The sequence below is a fragment of the Chrysemys picta genome, chromosome 22 (assembly GCF_011386835.1).
Source record: "Chrysemys picta bellii isolate R12L10 chromosome 22, ASM1138683v2, whole genome shotgun sequence".
Classification (NCBI taxonomy): domain Eukaryota; kingdom Metazoa; phylum Chordata; order Testudines; family Emydidae; genus Chrysemys; species Chrysemys picta.
The window spans coordinates 18136448-18156564 of NC_088812.1; the positions used below are offsets into that span (position 1 = coordinate 18136448).

Genomic DNA, 20117 nt, shown 5'->3' on the forward strand with positions numbered 1-20117 from the left:
ACTTCCCCTCTCTGTGCCTCAGTTTCCTTATGTGTAAAATTGGAACAATGATACTGACCTCCTTTATGAAGTGCTTTGAGAGCTAATGATGCAAAGCACTGTCTAAGAGGCAGGTATTATTATTATTAGGGAGACCTTTAAAACACCACAGAGAGGAGCTGAACTCTGGTACATTACAGCGAATGTGCATAGAACAAAACTCCATTTCCAGGAGCAGAATAAAAGTCCCCAAATCATCTCAATGCATTTATAATATGTCCATTTCCATCCCGGTCACAGCAACACCTCTGCTCCGAGGGAAGGGCTTTTTCCTGAGGGGGGCAAGGCTTTGCTATAAAACATTTCCACTTTAGCTTGCTTTTATTTTCTTCTCACTCTGAACTACTAGCACACCCCAGTGACCATGAAACAGACAACCGGCCGGCTCGAGGCTCATAATATGGGAAACAAAGCAGTTAGGGGCTGGGAAGAAAGTGCTTGCAGAGGGGACTGTAACCTATCTAGACCATGAGAATGGTACCTCTATCTAACACTCAGTTCCTAATGAGGACAGGAAGTGCTAACAACGTGAGCGGGAGCAAAGCTGAGATGACAATCCAGCATGCCAATTGGTGATGTTTCTTGCTCTAATCGCCCCCATAAAATGTATTTAAGCAGCCAGGCTGAGACTTTCTGATGTTTTATTTATTTATTATTGTTTCTGGCCTTATAACTCTTCTCTTAAAGGGCCAATGTCGGGTGAATGAAGCATATGCAGAGACAGGGAAAGGGGCTGCGGTGGGATCGTTGCATTAATTCATGCCTTAGTCGGGTGTTGTGCTGAAAGTTTCAAGTTGGACTCTGACTGCACTGCCAAAGGAGAGCAGCTGGGTTTTCAAAGGTGCTAGGAGAGTCAGGGGCACAAATCTAAGCCCATTTAAAATTCTCAGTTGTTTGATTTGTTCACTCTGCTTGTGTGTACTACCCCTGTGTCTCTCTTATCCATTTAGATAAGGGGCAGGAATAGGGTGACCAGATGTCCTGATTTTATAGGGAGAGTCCCAATTTTGGGGCCTTTTTCTTATATAGGTTCCTATTACCCCCCACCCCCTGTCCCAATTTTTCACATTTGCTGTCTGGTCAACCTAGGCAGGAACTGTCTATTGCTCTGTTCAGTTCCTAGCACAGTGGTTACTCTTTAGGCACTAATGCAATAAACACGATTATTAACCTTTCTAGCTAGTTTGGCTGCAAGTTATTATTTATACAAATGACTGATTTTCTTTCTTTCTCTCTGAACATATAATACACGTTGACATGGAATGATATACAATACAAAAACCCCACAACAAACCCTATGTTAAAAGAGCATCATTTTGATTGCAAAGTCAAGTGCTCCAAAGTTAGGAAATGTGAATTTTGCAGGACAAAGAAAAGGCTCTTCTCTAACCTGAGGGTTTCGCCTCTGGGAATTTCAAAGACCTGCTGCAAACCATGGACACATCCTAGCTGAGCTTCTCCGTTATGCAACCTAAAAATAGGGGTTGCTATCAGCTTCCCTTATAACGGTATAACTGCAAGGTGGAAGGATGGATACACCTCTCTCTCCCTATAGCAGTCCTATAACTTATATTTAATTAGACCCAGAGCATGATGTCTTTGTATTCGAGGTACCTATCTGTGGTAGGGACAACCTGGACAACATGGAAGTGATACCGGTGGGTGGGAGAACCCATCTAGAGGAGATGGTGGGTGTAATGTTTGCTCCTTGTAGGCAGAGTGTAGTACCTTTTGCTCTTTGCGCAAGAATATGGAAAAAGCCACGTTGTTTCGGAATAAGCTTTGCTAAATATATACACACGTTTATGTATTTTACATGTGACCTAGCTACTTGCGTGTGGTGGCTGTGATTGGGTTCTGGTGGCTTCTAAAACATAGTGAGCGCCTCTTGAGGGCTCACAAACTATCTAAAGGGATAATATCCTATTATTACACACTACAGATGGTTTGTCCATCTATCTATTGACCTGTACCACACAGCTATGGTGTTTCTAAGGTGCCTATCGCTTTAGCATTTCTCTTTCAATTCCTCCCCCTGCAGATTTTGGTGGACTCTTGTCATCCTGGCTTACAAAGTTATAGGCTAGATGGTGGTGAACGCTCTGGCCTGCGTTATGCAGGAGAGTCAGGCTGGATGATCATAATGATCTCTTCTGCCTTCCTCCCAAACCAACAGCCTAGCAAATTTGGAGCCTTTTAATTCAGTCATTTCTGGGGGGTTGCTCATGTAAGGTGAAAGACTATTTTGTTGCACAATCCTGGAGCTCAGAAATAGCTGAGTAACTTCCCTCAAACTTCCATAATAATTTGCCTCCGGGCTGCGCTGACTCCTGGGAAATTTCTGCCCAAAGGGAAAATGTGTTTCCCCCAAGATGTGAGCATGTGGAAACAGAGGCCTGTGCTGCAAATATCACCCAAACTAGAGCAGAGTTTGCTACCATGAAAGCTGGAGACCACACAGCAAGCTCTGCCATCCACTTGCTTACGTGTGGGTATGCTTAAAGCTTGGGTCAGCGTCAGCCTGAACCCTTTTGTCGTCACGTGCACCAGTACCAATGGAGCACAGAGCAGGTGCAACAGGTCACCAAAGAGTGCAGCCTGGTTGTCATTGACACTGCAGGCACTTGACGCCATTCCGGCAGTGCACACGGAAATGACGCACACACTCACTGGAAGGCCCCTGCCCATGGCCAAAGTGGTGCGAAGTTCTGCACTGTTCTATAATGGTTCTTAGTCTATAGGAACATAGGACTGGAAGGGACCACCTGGGTCATTGAGTCCAGTCCCCGTTACCAGAGGCAACCCTGTTTTAGGACCCCACTCATAAACTTACCAAGCTCCATCTTAAAACTAGTTAGGTTGTTTGCCCCCCACTGCTCCGATGGGGAGGCTGTTCCAGCATCTCCCTCCTCTAATGATTAGAAACCTTCTCATTTCTAGCCTAAATTTACCCCTGGCCAATTTATTCCCATTTGTTCTGGTGCCAATGCTGTCCTTTAGCTTCAAGAGGTCTTCTTGATCCCTGGTGTTTACCCCTCTGATGTATTTATAGGTAGCAATGACACCCACTCACACTCCTTTTTATTTTATTTATTTATTTATTTATTGCTGGGATAACAAAGCCCAGCTCTTTTAGTCTCCTCTTGTAAGATCGGCTCTCCGTTCCCCTAGCAACCCTTCATTGCACCTGTCCTGACTCCCAGGCTGAATTCATCTTTCTTGAACATGGTTGACCATAATTGCACACGTTATTCCAGATGAGGTCTTACTGGATGAGGCCTTGTAGAAGGGCATTAATACTTCCCTAGCTCTATTGGAAATACCCCAGATACACTCTGGGGTCACATTTGCCTTTTATTTATTTTATTTTTAATACAGCCGCATCCCATTGGTGGCTCACAGTCATCTTCTGATCTTGCTCCTAGGCCATTTAACATTTTTAATAATGACCTGGAATAAAATAGAAAATCATCCCCGACAAAGTTTGCAGATGACAAAAAATTGGGGGAGTGGTAAATAACGAAGAGGCAGGGGCGGCTCCAGGCACCAGCGCAGCAAGCATGTGCCTGGGGCGGCAAATGGCAAGCTTCGGTGGTAATTCAGCTGCGGGGACACTGAAGGTGTGGCACCGGCGGACCTCCCGCAGGCACGCCACCGAATCTGCATGACCAGTGGACCGCCCACAGGTGTGCCGCTGAAAAACGCCTGACTGCCGTGCTTGGGGCGGCAAAAACCATAGAGCCGCCCCTGCGAAGAGGACAGGTCACTGAGACAGAGCGGTCCGGATCGCTTGGTAAGCTGGACACAAGCAAATAATATGTGTTTTAATATGGCTAAATGTAAATGACTACACCTGGGAACAAAGAATGGAAGTCACATTCATATGCTGGAGGACTCTATTCTGGGAAGCAATGGCTCTGAAAAAGATTTGAGGGCCATGGCAGATAATCAGCTGAACATGAGCTCCTAGTGTGATGCTGTGGCCAAAAGTGCGAATGCAATCTGTGGTGCGTAAATGGGGAAATCAAATAGGAGCAGGAAGGTTATTTTACCTCTATATTTGGGACTGGTACGACCGTTACTGTAATCCTGTGTCCAGTTCTGGTGTACACAATTCAAGATGTTGATAAATTGGAGATAGTTCAGAGAAGAGCCATGAGAATGATTAAAGGATTAGACAACATGCCTCTCAGGAGAGACTCAAGGAGCTCAATCTATTTAGCTTAACAAAGAGAAGGTTAAGATGTGACTTGATTACAGTCCATAAGTAGCTACGTGAGGAACAAATATTTATTAATGGGCTCATCAATCTAGCAAAGGAAGGTATAACACCATCCAGTGGCTGAAAGTTGAAGCTAGACAAATTCCAACCAGAAATAAGGCATAAAGTTTAAACGATGAGAGTAATTAAGCATTGGAACAAAATCAAGATTGGATGTTTTTCGGAAAGATCTGCTCTAGAAAGTTTTTTGGGGAAACTCTATGGCCTGTGCCATACAGGAAATTAAACTAGGTGATCACAATGGTCCCTTCTGGCCTTGGAATCTATGAATTTATGACTGATCATACCATGCTCATCACCACAGTGTAGGATGACCAGACAGCAAGTGTGAAAAATCGGAACAGGGGTGGAGGGAAATAGGTACCTATATAAGAAAAAGCCCCCAAAATCGGGACTGTCCCTATAAAATTGGGACATCTGGTCACCCTACCACAGTGTCTGAGCACCGCATGGCCTTAGTGTAAATGGAAGTCAGTTTTACAAACACTTTGCACTCGTGTAAATGGTGAGACATGGTGCAGGGCAATGTCAGATCAGGGCCTATCCCTCTATCCAGCCAGGTTCTCAGATTGGCATCCATTGCTGTTGCATCTGAGAATCTTTATCCATCCATTCAGCCCCCTACTCATGTCTCTATCTCACATGTGTGATATATATAACAGGGAAGGCTATAAATAACCTATATTTTGTGTGTTTACACAAAGAGAGAGACTCCCACAATTTTTGTCTCCCTGTGCTAACTATAAGCCATGTCTATCCTTCCCAATCTATGCTACTTCTTATATTGAAGTGGGAAGCTCAATTTACAGCAAAAATTGCATTTAGAGGAAATGACAGAAATCCTGAGTGATACTAAAAGTCTCCAGAAAGACCAATTTTTTTTCAGTGCAGACTCATTTACCCAGTGAGGGGAAAAAAATGAAGAGAACCTTGTCAGTTCCTCATTGCATTTTCCACCAGCCTCTTCTGACACCTCCATGCACCCACTAGACAATCAGAACATCATGTTGGACATTGCACATCTTCCTTCTTCCAATCCACTGGGGGACTGAAGACTTCTTCATGTTCCTCATTCTTCTTTCCGGCAGATCTCAAATCGGATTGTGCTATATACTTGGAGTTGTGGAGGCACCTTAATGAAAATTGAAGATGACATAAAAAATGATAGTTGAGGCACAAAATATGTATGTGTGTGCGCACGTGTATGTGTAGCGTTATGAATTACACCATGCAATGCTCTCTTTAAACTTTTGGACTGTGGCTTTTAAAGTTTTTAGTGTGAGACTCAACAGCCCCTTCTACTATTCCATGCACAGTCACTCTTTCTCTCATGTCTCACCTATGCTCCTGTAAAAATCGGCAACACCATCACATGACCCTCCTTTAGGTCCCTCTATAAAACTCACCTCTGCAGTGATGCATATAAAAACCTCACAATAAGGGTAGGCAGCTGGTGTGCTGCAACCACTATCTATTGTGCTGACCATAGCATCTCATTAATACCTTGGGATCCCCCTCAGTCTGATGTATCCACATGTTATTCCCCATCTTACCCTGGGCTTGTCTACAAAGGAGAAACTGCCCAAAATGGCTGTTCTGGAATAGCTGCCCATGTGGACCCTCTCTTCTGGAATAAAAGAAATTTTATTCCCGAATACAAGTGACTTTTATTCGGAAATAGAGAGTCCACTGGGAGAGGTATTCTGGAATAGATTATTCCATGGTATCCTATTCCGGTCAATTTCCCCAAGCTGCTAGGCCCCAATCCTGCAAACACTTCTACCATGTCTACATCAGGAGCCCTTTACTAGGATAGGAATACCAGCATACTATACAGGCAAAGTGCTCCTAGTCGGGACGCAGCTATAACCAACAAGGCTGTGTTTTGTACACTATAGTAAAACCACCCGCCACGAGTGTAACAATTTATACCAGAAAAGGCACAGCTTCATTAGGAGGTTCTGTTGGCACCGCTATCGCTCTGGGGTCACTCCTCTTCATGCCCCTGACTGACAGCTATGTCAGCAGAAGTCTGTAGTGTAGATCTGGCCATGAGTAACCCCATTAAAGCTACAGTACTTATGGTAGTAAGTTAAATACTTGTGAAAGGCCTGGTCTATGCTACAGAAGTTGTACCAGTATAACAGCATAGGAGAGGGGTGTGATTTTTTATGGGTATAGTTATACAGATATGAGCCCTTGTGCAGATGCAGTTAGAATCATAGAAGATTAGGGTTGGAAGAGACCTCAGGAGGTCATCTAGTCCAACCCCCTGCTCAAAGCAGGACCAACACCCACTAAATCATCCCAGCCAGGGCTTTGTCAAGCCAGACCTTAAAAACCTCTAAGGATGGAGATTCCACCACCTCCCTAGGTAACCCATTTATCTCAGTATAAAGATGCCTTATACCATGGTAGCTTATTTTGCCTCCCAAAACAGAATATAGCTTATTCTGTCCACATTAGGAGGGGACGTGGTCTCTTTAACTCTACAAGCAGCCAAACTTTTACCTTATATCTGCAAATACTTAGGCTTGGGTTACGTCTACACTATGAGTGCTGCTGTAATTGTGGCGCAGTAGTGTCGTAGCGTAGATGCTTCCTAATGTGACGGAATAGGTTTTTCCGTCAATGCCGGGAATCCACCTCCCCAACCTAGCAGCACTTATGTCAGGAGTTAGGTCAGTTTACCAACAGCGCTCAGGGGCGCGAATGTTTTTTACACCCCTGAGCGATGTAGCTAGGACAATCTAAATTTTAAGCGTTGACCACAGCTTGGTCTACACTTCAAACTTATACTGGAGTATTGGTCAGAGGTGTGAAAAAAACAGACCCCTGGTGACATAGATATGCCAACAAACCATCAGTATAGGGCTTCTGTTGATGTAGCTAATGTCATTCAGGGCGGCAGTGTGGGAAGAAAACCCTTTTTCTGTTGGTGTACATGGAGGGCTATGCCGACATAAGCTCTGTAGTGTAGATAGCCTTACCCTCATGCTTAACTTCACTGCAATAGGTAGTCTCCATTGAAAGAACCAGCCACAGTAGTAAAGTTAAGCACATTTGTAGCTTTGGGATTTTACATTGCAAAATTTGGGGGAGGAGCCATCTTTTTTGTCAACTGTTTGTACAGCACCTAGCACAATGGGGGTCCTGATTTTTAAAATGACTTATTAATGAAAACAGGAAAGCTCATTAGAATCAGGAATGGAGGGAAAAACACCCACCACACATTTTTACTTTAAAAACAAAGCATAAGCCTACACTTCACACATCATGCACTCATAGAATCATAGAATATCAGGGTTGGAAGGGACCTCAGGATGTCATCTAGTCCAACCCCCTGCTCAAAGCAGGACCAATTCCCAACTAAATCATCCCAGCAAGGGCTTTGTCAAGCCGGGCCTTAAAAACCTCCAAGGAAGGAGATTCCACCACCTCCCTAGGTAACGCATTCCAGTGCTTCACCACCCTCCTAGTGAAATAGTGTTTCTTAATAGCCAACCTAGACCTCCCCCACTGCAACTTGAGACCATTGCTTCTTGTTCTGTCATCTGCCACCACTAAGAACAGCCGAGCTCCATCCTCTTTGGAACCCCCCTTCAGGTAGTTGAAAGCAGCTATCAAATCCCCCCTCATTCTTCTCTTCTGGAGACTAAACAATCCCAGTTCCCTCAGCCTCTCCTCATAAGTCATGTGCTCCAGATCCCTAATCATTTTTGTTACCCTCTGCTGGACTCTTTCCAATATTTCCACATCCTTCTTGTAGTGTGGGGCCCAAAACTGGACACAGTACTCCAGATGAGGCCTCACCAATGTCGAATAAAGGGGAACAATCACGTTCCTCGATCTGCTGGCAATGCCCCTACTTGTACAGCCCAAAATGCCGTTAGCCTTCTTGGCAACAAGAGCACACTGTTGACTCGTATCCAGCTTCTCGTCCACTGTGACCCCAGGTCCTTTTCTGCAGAACTGCTACCTAGCCATTCGGTCCCTAGTCTGTAGCAGTGCATAGGATTCTTCTGTCCTAAGTGCAGGACTCTGCACTTGTCCTTGTTGAACCTCATCAGGTTTTTTTTTGGCCCAATCCTCTAATTTGTCTAGGTCCCTCTGTATCTGATCCCTACCCTCCAGTGTATCTACCATGCCTCCCAGTTTAGTGTCATCTGCAAACTTGCTGAGAGTGCAGTCCACACCATCTTCCAGATCATTAATAAAGATATTAAACAAAACTGTCCCCAGGACCGACCCTTGGGGCACTCTGCTTGAAACCGGCTGCCAACTAGACATGGAGCCATTGATCACTACCCGTTGAGCCCGACGATCTAGCCAGCTTTCTATCCACCTTACAATCCATTCATCCAGTCCATACTTCTTTAACTTGGCGGTACTCCCCCCAACCCTCCCCTGCAAGGCCTTGACAAGTAACTGTTTTGCCCTATAAATATTATCTTATATTGCAAAACATCAATTGTTTATGTTAATCCATTGTGGTTTCTTCCCTTCCCCCTCAATCACCACCCAACCCCATATAAAATATTGAGCTTAATATTAAAAATTATGGTGGGGCCTTATACAAACTTTGCTACATGCGCTCTGTGTTCATGAGGGAAAGACTCTATTCCTCTACAGTTTCAGGAGAGATGGCGATTTTAAGCTTCTATTAATTTGGCTGCAAGTTTATATTTCATTGCAAAACTGCCCTTGTTTCTTTGGAAGCCAAGGACAATAGCAAACACACCCAGCTTCTTAACATCTGTCATCTTTAATATGTGATTGGCCCGGGATTAAGGTGGCAAAGGAAGGTCCCACTGAAAGTATTTGATAAAGATATTTTTTTCTTTCTTTCACAATACATCCCCCATCCCCTGCCATCCCGTGTCTTTAGTTAGAGACAAACACAAAGCTTGAATGTGGCTGCTCTTGGGATTATTAGCAATTTAAATAATTTGGAATTCTCCTAAGAGTTTATGTTGATTGTGGACACTGGAAACTTGCTATTTCACTTTTCCTACACACACACACACACACACACACACACACACACACACACACACACACACACTGAGCATACACTGTTTATTTGCATTCAAGAAGAGCGGAGGGTGGAATTCAGGTTTCACTGAGCTTGCTAAACTCACAGTGGCCCTAAAATTTGATCATGATGAGCCACTTTGCAGGGAGATGGCAGATGTGGCTTGGCTCCTAAAATAAAGCTTGCTCCTTGAAGAAATGAATGCTGCTACCTGTTTGGATTGGCTGTGTCCAAAAAAACATGGAGACCACATGTGAAATAGAGCAGGTGCATTGGCATGGAGTAGGCCTGGCTGAGTAACTTCTGATTCAATTAATACAGCCCTGGAGTGCTTCAGACGGAAACCCATATAGACTCTTGTTTTATTCACATATACAAAGCCTCTTTTTTCCCCCCTTCCCTTTCTAGTGCAAGCTTTCCTAGGTGCCATCTGCATCCAGATTTCAGTTGACAAACAAGGGGAGAGTGCTGCTGAATGAATTAAAGAGACAGGACCTTGTAAATATTAATCAATATGCTTTTTTCTCTGTTTGGCTCTGCAGGAAGTAAGCAGATGGGGAATGGGATGGCCCTTTTACCCAGCTGAAGAGTGGGGATAACGTCCGCCTAATGAATTCCACCAGCAGAACATTTTTACATAAAATCAATGGCTGGATACGAGGTTTAAATATTTTATTAAACTTTCAAGTGGTCAGAAATGTCTAAAAGTGGGATAAATGCACCCAAGTCTTTGCTAGTTTTGTGCAAATGTCCCAGATCTCGTGTAATGAAAGGGGGTGGCTTTCAAGATGGGACAAGGGCCCTTGGAGATTGGGAAAGAAGAATGAATGGAAGGATTGCATTCCATAATTAACAGTTGGAAATAAATTGGCTCACTTAAATTCTACTCAAGTTTCTAGTCATTCAGGTGTTTCACTAATTCACTGATGTCTTGTGTGGTTCTTTCCAATAGATGGTCTTGTAATAAATCATTACACACAGATTTTTCCATTGGGGGAAAAAGTGCATTTCATTTTGCACCCTGCCTTTGGTAAAAAAAACAAAAACCCAAAACCCTTTTTAGAGAATGGTTTCTTCAGAGAATTTTCTTCTCCATAACTAATAAGAAAGGCAGAACATGAGTACATTTTAAGCAAAAGTCTTATCTGTTAATTTAATATTAACAAATTGAAATGAATTATTTTAATGCCAATTAACTTGTAGCTGTCCCTTATTAATAGTAATTTAGATTAATATTTCTTGGAAGCAGGAACATTGGGCTCAGTGTTACGTGCTTGGAATATCAACTGGAGAAGAAAACATCACTTTGAGTCATGAGGAGTTGAGCTCTTTCTTTTTTTCCTTCTTCATCTGAGCCCTTGTTTTTTCAGTCAAAATTCAAAAAGTACATCTTTTTAATGGGTGACTGTCTCTAAAGGTTGCTAGTTTAAAAAGACAAGAGGATCATATTAAAGAGGCTTAAAAACTATCCCATAAAAATTAGATTTCATGATTTCTCCAAAGCCTCCAGTTTCAGGGTCATTATATTGATATATAGATAGATAACCACCTTTAGAAGAATGCTAACAATCAAGAAGTGTAACATATTCTCTACATTCCTAGTACCTTCTTATTTCAATTAAAATAGGCCAATAGATCAAAATACAATTAAATTAAAACTATTCTACAGGATCCACCTTCCTATAAGGTCTGGCTGATGAAACTAGAGTATAATTAATCATAAATTTTCTTACCCACTGATTCTTCCAAATGAGACTTAATTTGGGAGAGAAGAAAGAAAACCCAGACATCTGAAATTAAATGTTATTGCTGGAGAAGGTGAAGGGGGGGGGGGGAGTGGAATTAACCAAGGCAGTTGACCATGGCTTTAAGAGAAAGAAAGAAAAGACATTTTAGATTGAAAAGTTGCCTTATAGGTATCAGTAAAGCCATTTGGGGATTTCTATTAACTAGTGTCCACCTGATCTATACAGAAAGTTTGTTGCGTTTCATTACTAAACTCTCTCTCTCACACACACACAAACAAGCATGTTCATCCATTTTCATTGCAAAAGTAATTTCAAACTTCATCGGCTAAATGAAGATAAAACGGTGTATTATGGTTGGATACAGGAGAAGGGGAGGGGGAAAGAAGGGGAGGGAGGGATGCTCCATTAAAAAAAAAAACCCCACAGCAAGAAGATGCATGCAAGCGAACTTGGGAGTATGAGAATAAAAAGGGACTTACCTTGAGCAGCCCAGCAGATATTCCAGGAGGGTCTGGTGGGGTGGGCTGGGGTTGGGCTGGGTTGGGGGGAGGGATGAAGTCATGTCCATTTCTCGCAGCCCAGAGAGAGATCTGCTGTAGAAACTGTTTCCTATCATCCCTCTTGTGTGTTTGCCCAGAGAGAGACTGAAAGTTACAAATTGCTGCCATTAACTCATCAAACAGTCCCTCTCCCGGTGAACCTTGGCCATTGGCCAAGAGCCGGCCACGTGATCCCTCCTGCCAATGTATCGAATTTCAGCTGGCTTTTCCTCGGGCTCCTGGACGGGGAAGTGCCCCATTTGACATGGTGCAAGGCGGCCCGGGGCGCGGGACAAGGGGGCTAGCGCGGGTGGGGGCCAGGACCATGAGAGGAGGATGAACCCTCAGCCAGAGCTGGGCTGGGGGGGAGAGAGCAGGGCTGGCTATGCAGGGATCTGCCTTGGGGAGCAGAGACTCCGGCATTTGCAGCAGAGGCCGCGCAACATCCGCTGTGTTGGGGAAGATCGCTGCGTGCCGGGAAGGGAGCTCCCAATTGCAGGGCCCCACCCGCCGCATATCCCCTCCCCGCCCGGCCAGCCCCATCCTTTCCCCGCTCCCTCTCGTTATCCCGCGCCTGGGCCCAGACCCTTTTACACCCCCAGCCAACCTCCCAGCGCCGCTTTCTCCCCAGGTTATAACTCATCCTGCTGCAGTCCCTACCCACCCAGCTCTCCTGACCCCGACTTTCCTGGGGGGGGCCTGCCTCTCTCCTCCTCCGCCTACCCAGCTTGCCTTATTGGACCCCGCTCCGGGGGTCGGGGAGTGGATCGGTACCACGCCTGTAGCCAGGACCCCCCCAGCTGTAACTCTCTGGTGCTGCCAGAAGATAGAGGGGACCTCTCTCAGGATGTTTACGGTGACACGAAAACTTTTGAGTGGATGAGAGTCAAAAGGAACCTTCCCAGAACAGGTGAGTCTGAGATAGAGGCCAATGTATTTAACTGTGGGTGGCAGATCACTTGGAGAGACCAAGTAACGTCACTAGGTAATAAAAGGGCAAGATATTCAGGTGCCTCCCCCCCCCCCCCGCACCCCATAGGCGCATGCCTGTCTCTAAGCAGGTCTATTTGCCTTAAATTTTCTCTCTGTCATGATGTTTGTTATGATTACCTCCAAACTACATTCGTTCTCCCGATCTGATTGTGACTTTCAGAACTTTTTTTTCCAATTAAAATCGTCTTGTGTCTAAGATTATTGCTTTCTTTTAAAAAAAAAACATTCGAGGGGAAACAAACTTTTATTTTTTAGAAAACACGAGTTAAGAGGAAACTGACAAGTTTGTCTACAATTGGCCAGAATGGTCCCAAAATAATTGTTTGATCTCATAGATGGATAGCTATAATCTTAAACATATATCAAATATTTATTTGATCTGTAATATATATACGTATACATATATAGTTTGAAATAAATTTTGAACATGGGGATTGGGAATGTGTGTTTTTGAACTGGGTTATTGTTTCCTTGAAAATGAACCGTTTTTCAATATTTTAAAATGCATTTTACAGGAATCTGACTTTTGTCTCGTTTTAATTTAGGCGCGACAACACCACCTGTAAAAGTAATTTAGCGCAAAATAAAAGAGATGAAACAGCGTCCTACTTTTGTATAATTTTAGCAGGTTGGTAATTAGCAAGTCTGATTTTTAGTTCTGTGAGCTTGGAATTTAGCTTCAGAATTATTCTACAAAAAAAATCTGATCTTGACAACGCTCAGTGCATTGCAAAATTCAAAGGGTAGCAGTTATATTCGTTTAGATTACTCCCCAGAGGAAAGTACATGTATTACCTTTTTCAAACTGAGAGGCGGAAAAACTTTCTCCAAATAGTAAGCCTTGTAATGAAACCGTTTTCTGAACTCATCGATAAAATCGGTGTCTTAATAGATAATTAAAAGTTTGTTTACTTCCAACTATATCTGGCTCCTTTCATCATATCTTCCAAGAGATTTATCTCTGAGATTTTGCTAAATATTGTATAACTTGAGGGATCTTTTTTTAAAAAATCACAACTTTCTTTAAAATTACCATAGTAGAACCATCTATGCAAACAGATTCGCATTTGCTTCAACCGTTTTCCTGGAAAGTTTATTCCAAGCTTTTGCAAATGTCTGGGTGACTTTTTTTTTTTTAAGTTAAATGTTGTTACACAGTATCTCTAACTAACTGGATGTGAAATGATGTATTTTCTCAAGTGGGAGGGATGGGGAATGCACATTTCATCCCGGTTTTAACCTTGAAAAAGGAGATCGTTTGGGGTTTCGAAAGGAATTGATATTTTCAAAGGCGATCCAGAGGAACAACCTGAGATTTTAATGTTTTTTAAAAAAATATTCAAACCGAGTTCACTGCCTTCAAGGGATTTCCTCCGCCGTTTGAGTTTAAAGTTCTTTTAACGGCAATAGACAGTGTGATTTTCCAGTTTCTTGAAGTTTGAGTGAAGGGGAACAGATTTTACGTGTGCCAATTGATGTTTGCTTCTCTCCTGTAACTTTTCTGGTGTGGGCTGAAGGCAGGGTTTGTGCCGTTTTCTCTTCTGATGATCTGGGTCTACAAACGGCTCCTGTCTTCTCCCGAACAAAGGGGGAAAGTTATTCAAATAACCAAGAAAGCGGCCGCGTGGGGTTAATATATTTTTTTAAAGAACAGCTAAAAGCTTTCTCTTTGTTTCGTGCCTTATCTCATTGTTTCACCTTCAAGAAGGGAAGGAGAGGAGTCGGTTAACTGTCATTCACCGAGAGCAAAAATATAACAAGCTGGGGAAAGTTCTTTTTATTTGGCTGATACTGGCCATATATATATCAATCAAAGAACAAGGATGAATTTGAAAGCGTTTGCAAAACGAAGGAAAAAAGCAAATAAGAGTCAAATGGTTTCAGATGTTTTCAGTGGGTTTCACATACATTGAAAAGATTTTTTTTTAATGTATGCTCATTTTTCAGCTAGATACAAAAGCAGGGGGCTATTCTTTCTGCTAAAGTCTAATAAGAAGTGTGTGTGAGAGAGAAGGTGAAAATTAGAAAGACAGAAGGAGACACACAGGAAGGGAAGAAGATAGATTAGAGACAGAGAGAGATGGAGTGAGAGAGATTTGTTCTTTGATTCGAAAGTTAAGATTACGCTGATATGTAAACGCAAAAACTTAGACGTCAGATTCAACTCTGCAAAAACAGATTATCTGCTAAATCTCTGACTCAACGCTGCAAAAAAACAGATGCAGATTATCTCCCTTCATTTAGTGCATCGCTTTAATAGCAATGTTTGGAAATGAAAGAAAGAAAGAAAGAAAGAAAGAAAGAAAGAAAGAAAGAAAGAAAGAAAGCTGTAAATGGAGATGCGAACTTCTGCTGCGGCCTGGAGCACGGGACTTTATCCCCTCAGGGAGTGGGGGACCCATTGGGGCTCTAACAAGGCAGTTGGCCACTCCAAGGGAAGAGTTGAAAGTGAAACTACCTGGGGGCTGAGTTATGGCACCAGAGAAGCTAATGGCTTGTAGGGCAGGCGACTCTGGTGTGTAGGGACCGAGGCAAGAGAGTGAATCTGCTGCACTTTCACCCCCTGGCTTCCCCACCCGTCTCTGCCCTGACTGTCTGTGAAACCTTCGTGATCGGCATTAGTGAAAAGAGCTGTTAAGGGTTATTCACTCCCCCCCCCCCCCCGCGCGCGCACACACACACACACACACACACACACGTGTTTCCCTCAATCTGAATGTTTCTGGGGAGAGAGAGAGAGAGAGAGAGAGAAAGAAAGAAAGAAAGACCCGGGCTCTTTCTACCCATCTCTGGCATGTTTCCCATTATAACCACCTTTCCTTCCCACTTAACCCTTGGGCTCCCGCATCCTGTGGGTGTTCCGCCGCCAGGACATTGGGTCAGCCTGTGTGTGTCTTTTAAGGCAGAAAACCCCAGAGCCCCAAAGCAGGGCATTGTACGGTACCCCACCATGGGCTGTAAAATGCACATCTCTGACTCTTTATTCACTGCTCCTTCAAAAACCCCAGGGCCGGCTGGTGACTTTCTATGAACTACAGAGCGCAAAGGACTGAAGCCCACGAGAGTCTAAACTGTTTGTTACTTGTGTTTTATATAATGAATATATACATAATGAATTGATATATACACAGGTACACACGCACATATTTTATAACACACACCCACATCTATATAAACACACACATATACACATATATGCCTAATTAATATATATTCCAAAATATACGCGTATTACAATACATATTCATGCTGCAAAATAAACCTATATACATACATGACACTATTTTTCAATATGTACATTGCAAGAGGCATCTACATATATACCTATTGGTAAATACACACACACATTATATATATATATATATATATATAGGGAAAGAGGCACATGTATATGATTATTTTGCAGAATAAATACCTATTGCAATAGGAGTATATAGGGATCTATGCATATAATAAAGAAAGATAATGGAAAGTGTATGTGTGGGTGTTTGGGGGGATATTATTCACGAAAAAGGTATATTTGTATTGTGGGGGTTCTGAAAGAAAGAAAGAAAGAAAGAAAGAAAGAAAGAAAGAAAGAAAGAAAGAAAGAAAGAAAGAAAGAAAGAAAGTTAGCTGGAAAGGGAGCCTCCTAGTTACTAACCTCATGTGTTTTAATAACCATCTCCTCCCCACCCCCCTTCCCTTTGTCTCCAGTGAAATCAGGAGACTGTGGCTTTGCTGGGGAGACAAACGCAGTCTCTCCCAGGACAAACTTCAGCACCAAGCAGCTGACCGAACTGGAGAAAGAATTCCACTTCAACAAGTACCTGACCCGGGCCAGGCGGGTTGAGATCGCCTGTGCCTTGCAGCTCAACGAAACCCAGGTGAAGATCTGGTTCCAGAACCGCAGGATGAAGCAGAAGAAGAGGGAGAGGGAGAGTTTCCCTGAGGGATCAGCTGGCTGCAATGGACCGGAGTCCTCCTCTGACAAATCAGACATCACCTCCCCAGCTACCTCTCCTAGCAGAAGTAACGAGGCTACCACGCCTCCAATCTGACCGAGGCTCTTGCTTTGTTAGAACTTCTGTTCTGATCTCGGACAGAGAAACAGAAGAGAGACTTTCCCATCAGAAAAGATCCACTCAGCCCCCTGCATTCATCTTTCTGGGGAAGAGAGAAGGGTGCAGTGCTCCTGGCAAACTTTGCAATGGACCTGGAGATGAAAGCACACACCAAAAACATGTGCAGAGACTTCCAGACTCACCACCATTACCACCACCAATAGCACAGGTGCCAGCAGTGTGCTGTTAATTCGGTGTCCTTCCAATAGATGCAGGTGGTATATTAATAAATGCTGTGCTAAAAAAAAGCCACTTTCCCCTCAAAATTCGTAGAGCGGAGGTGAATAGAAAGGGTCAAATAGTTTTTTCTAAAAACATGAACTTTTTACAAAAAATGCAGCCAACAAAAAGTTTTCACACACTCTTGATTCTTTGTGAGTAGTTGTGACATTTTTTCCACTAAAAGTTTCAATTACATTTTTATTCACAATACCGTTCTAGTTTTCCCACAAAAAGTTTCTACAACATCTTTAGTCACAAAAAGATGACTAAAAGATTACGAAATTTGTTAGTCTCTAAGGTGCCACAAGTACTCCTGTTCTTTTTAAAAAGATTACATTCATTTTTTCCACAAAAAGGCTCGTTTTTCATGGAAGGGTTTGATGAACTTTTTTTGCTAGAAGTGTTGACAAATTATTTTCCCCCAACAGTTTTGACATGTGCTTTATTCACAATGAGTTTTGATGAATTTTTTTTCCACAAAAATTCTTGACAAAGTTGTTTTTGATTAATTTTTTTTCACGAAAAGTTTCACCATTTTTTCCCCACCAAATAGTTCAATGACATGTTTTCCACAAGAAGTTCTGACAACAAGTTGGGGAATCATTTTCATACTTTAGCTCTAATTCCAAATGTTCCTATTTCACTAGTTTTCTAGTTTTAGAAGGAGCTAGAGCCATTATCTCCTGGGAGTAATTATTTTAGAGATATGTAATACAGTTACATACCATTTTGGTGAAATTTCTAGGGAAAATAATGCTCTTCAGAAGTATTTTTAAGACCAGGACATTTTTCCTGAACTCAGCATTCTGGCCACAGACAGCCATTCTGGCCAAGGATGGTTATCACATTTTCTTGAATGCCATCTCTCTACTCTTGTGCCCACACATCTAAACGATACCCTAGTGGGTGAGTTAACCCTCCCTCTGATGTGATACAAAAGGGGCAGAAAGAGCTTCGTCTCAAGCCCATTGAAGTCAATGGGAAGAATCTAGTGGTCTTTAATGGACTTTGGATCTAATCCATATGAAACAAGTTATATGCAGTATAATCAGTGGGCTGACACAGATACTTGATAAAGCAAATATGATGTTTCCCCCATCTTTTAAATGTGCTTTCCTAGGCTAAATGCACCTTCAGCACAAATGGATAGGAGAGGAAATGTGAGTTCAAAATCAGGCTTAGAAATACAAGAGACATGGTAATTGTGCTATAAATAACCCCTTCAGTCAGTAAAAGCTTAGAAGTGTATTATTTATTTTCACATTTCCGAGGTTCTTCATTAACATTTAAATCTCCTAACAGCTGGGAAGAAACGCACTCTTCATATTAAAAGTGGATTTAATTTATAGCAAGGAGTAGTTGAGTGAAAGCAACAAAGAAAATGCAAAAATCAGGGGGGTTGTCACAGAACTTTGACAGGACAGTGGTGATGGGATGGAGAGATGGGAATAGTTGCCTTTTAAAACCTTAATAAAGGATTAAATGGAGGCCAACATTTTATCAAGAACAATCAATAATAAGTGTTATAATAACCCTACGTAACGTTACAGTCACTTATGCTGAGACACAGTTTGCACACAGTGCCTCACTTTGGAGAAATAATTGGTTCATTTTAATCACCGTGTTTTATTAATTATTATTAGTATTATTATTATTGATGTTTTACTATCCAAACATATTTGAGAAATGCCTTTTGTGCATGGAGAATACTGGTTTATTTTCACTCGGATCATATATTACAAGAGGTTAACCCAATGAAAGGACTTAGGTGGCTTAAAAGTACATTTGATTAAAAAATATACACAGCATTCTTCTTCAACAGCCACTGGATTTATACCAAATGGTCTGCTAACCAAACTTTCCCTCGGTCTTCCTTGCCACTCATCACTGAAAGGATTAATGGGGTGGTGGTGGGGTTTCAACACCTCTAAATAATACACTCATCAGTGGAATTTCAGGCAGGACAATCCCCAGAAACTGTTGCCTTTTTAATCTGATCTTTAAATTTGCAGTTCACTCCATTTTGCTGGCAAAAAAAGAAAACACACATGAAACAATAGCTAGAAAACCAAATATGCTAATTTGCCACCAACGCTATTATTTTGTCTTTCCCTGTTGCAAAATTCTAATCACACTTTGGAAATGAGCTGTGAGTTGTTCACTAAAGTACTCATGTTGAATTAGGGTTGCTGCTGTGTTTTAAATGATTTTTCCTCACGCTGCTATGTAACTAAATTTTTATCTTCTTGCCTGTTTAAAAATTCTCCTAATTTGTTATCTTAAATTACTCCATGTGGAAAGAAAAGGTAAATTCAGACATTTTGGTGAAACCGCAAAATGTCTAGAATCAACACAGGAAAGAAAGAAAAAGTTTAATTTAAAATGTTTGGGGATTGCAAGGTTTAGTTATGACCGCAATCTAAAACTGGCACATCTTCCTTTAAACCAAAGATGTATAGTGAATCCAGTTAAATTCATGGAACATGAGACTTCTTTTGACACTGGGGAATATTTAAAAGGCACGTGAAAATGAAGGGAGCTATTGCAAAATGTCTACCTCTTATTTGCCGGGACTATCAGAACGTATGCAGTGTTGTTGTAGCAGTGTTGGTCCCGGGTATTAGAGAGACAAGGTGGGTGAAGTAGTATCTTTTTTTGGAGCAACTTCTGTTGGTGAGAGAGACACATTTTGAGCTACAGAGCTCTTCTTCAGGACTTCTGTATAGCTTGAAAGCTTGTCTCTCTCGCCAGCAGAAGTTGGTCCAGTAAAAGATATTCCCTGACCCACCTTGTCCCTCAGGACTATCGGAAGGAAGATATGGATTTATTTATTGATTTATTTATTTTCTTTCAATATGAAGTGGAACGTGTGTTGTGGTGGGGAGGGGAAATAGACATGTGAAAGGATAACATTAAAAATTGTCTTGGTTTGATTCTATTTGTGTTACCTTATTGTTGTTCTTTCTTTTATTTACCATCTATGTTAAGATGGCACCTCGGCTCCAGTGAGTTGGAATCTCTATGTTACAGTGTGACTAGGCGCATTACACACGCATTGTAATAGACAGTTCCTGCCCCAAAGTCCTTACACTATTGCATTGTGAATCTAACTTTCTCCCCTGCTTTGAAAATGGATCTCTCTGGAGCAAATTTGCT

General features: G+C 42.3%; 1 protein-coding gene and 1 long non-coding RNA gene across 2 annotated transcripts; one reads left to right on the forward strand and one right to left on the reverse strand.

Moving 5' to 3' along the window:
- Positions 1-3380: 3380 nt before the first annotated feature.
- On the reverse strand, positions 3381-12515 carry LOC122172367 (uncharacterized). Its single transcript, XR_006172627.2, has 3 exons — positions 12376-12515; positions 11584-11748; positions 3381-5453 (listed from the first exon to the last, which is right to left on the reverse strand). It is a non-coding gene; the product is annotated as an uncharacterized LOC122172367 (long non-coding RNA).
- Positions 11745-19899, forward strand: LOC122172098 (homeobox protein Hox-A1-like). The gene is made up of 2 exons (XM_024109875.3): positions 11745-12553; positions 16333-19899. Exons 1-2 carry the CDS (start codon positions 11980-11982, stop codon positions 16674-16676), a joined length of 918 nt encoding a protein of 305 aa, XP_023965643.2. The 5' UTR covers positions 11745-11979; the 3' UTR covers positions 16677-19899.
- Positions 19900-20117: the final 218 nt, after the last annotated feature.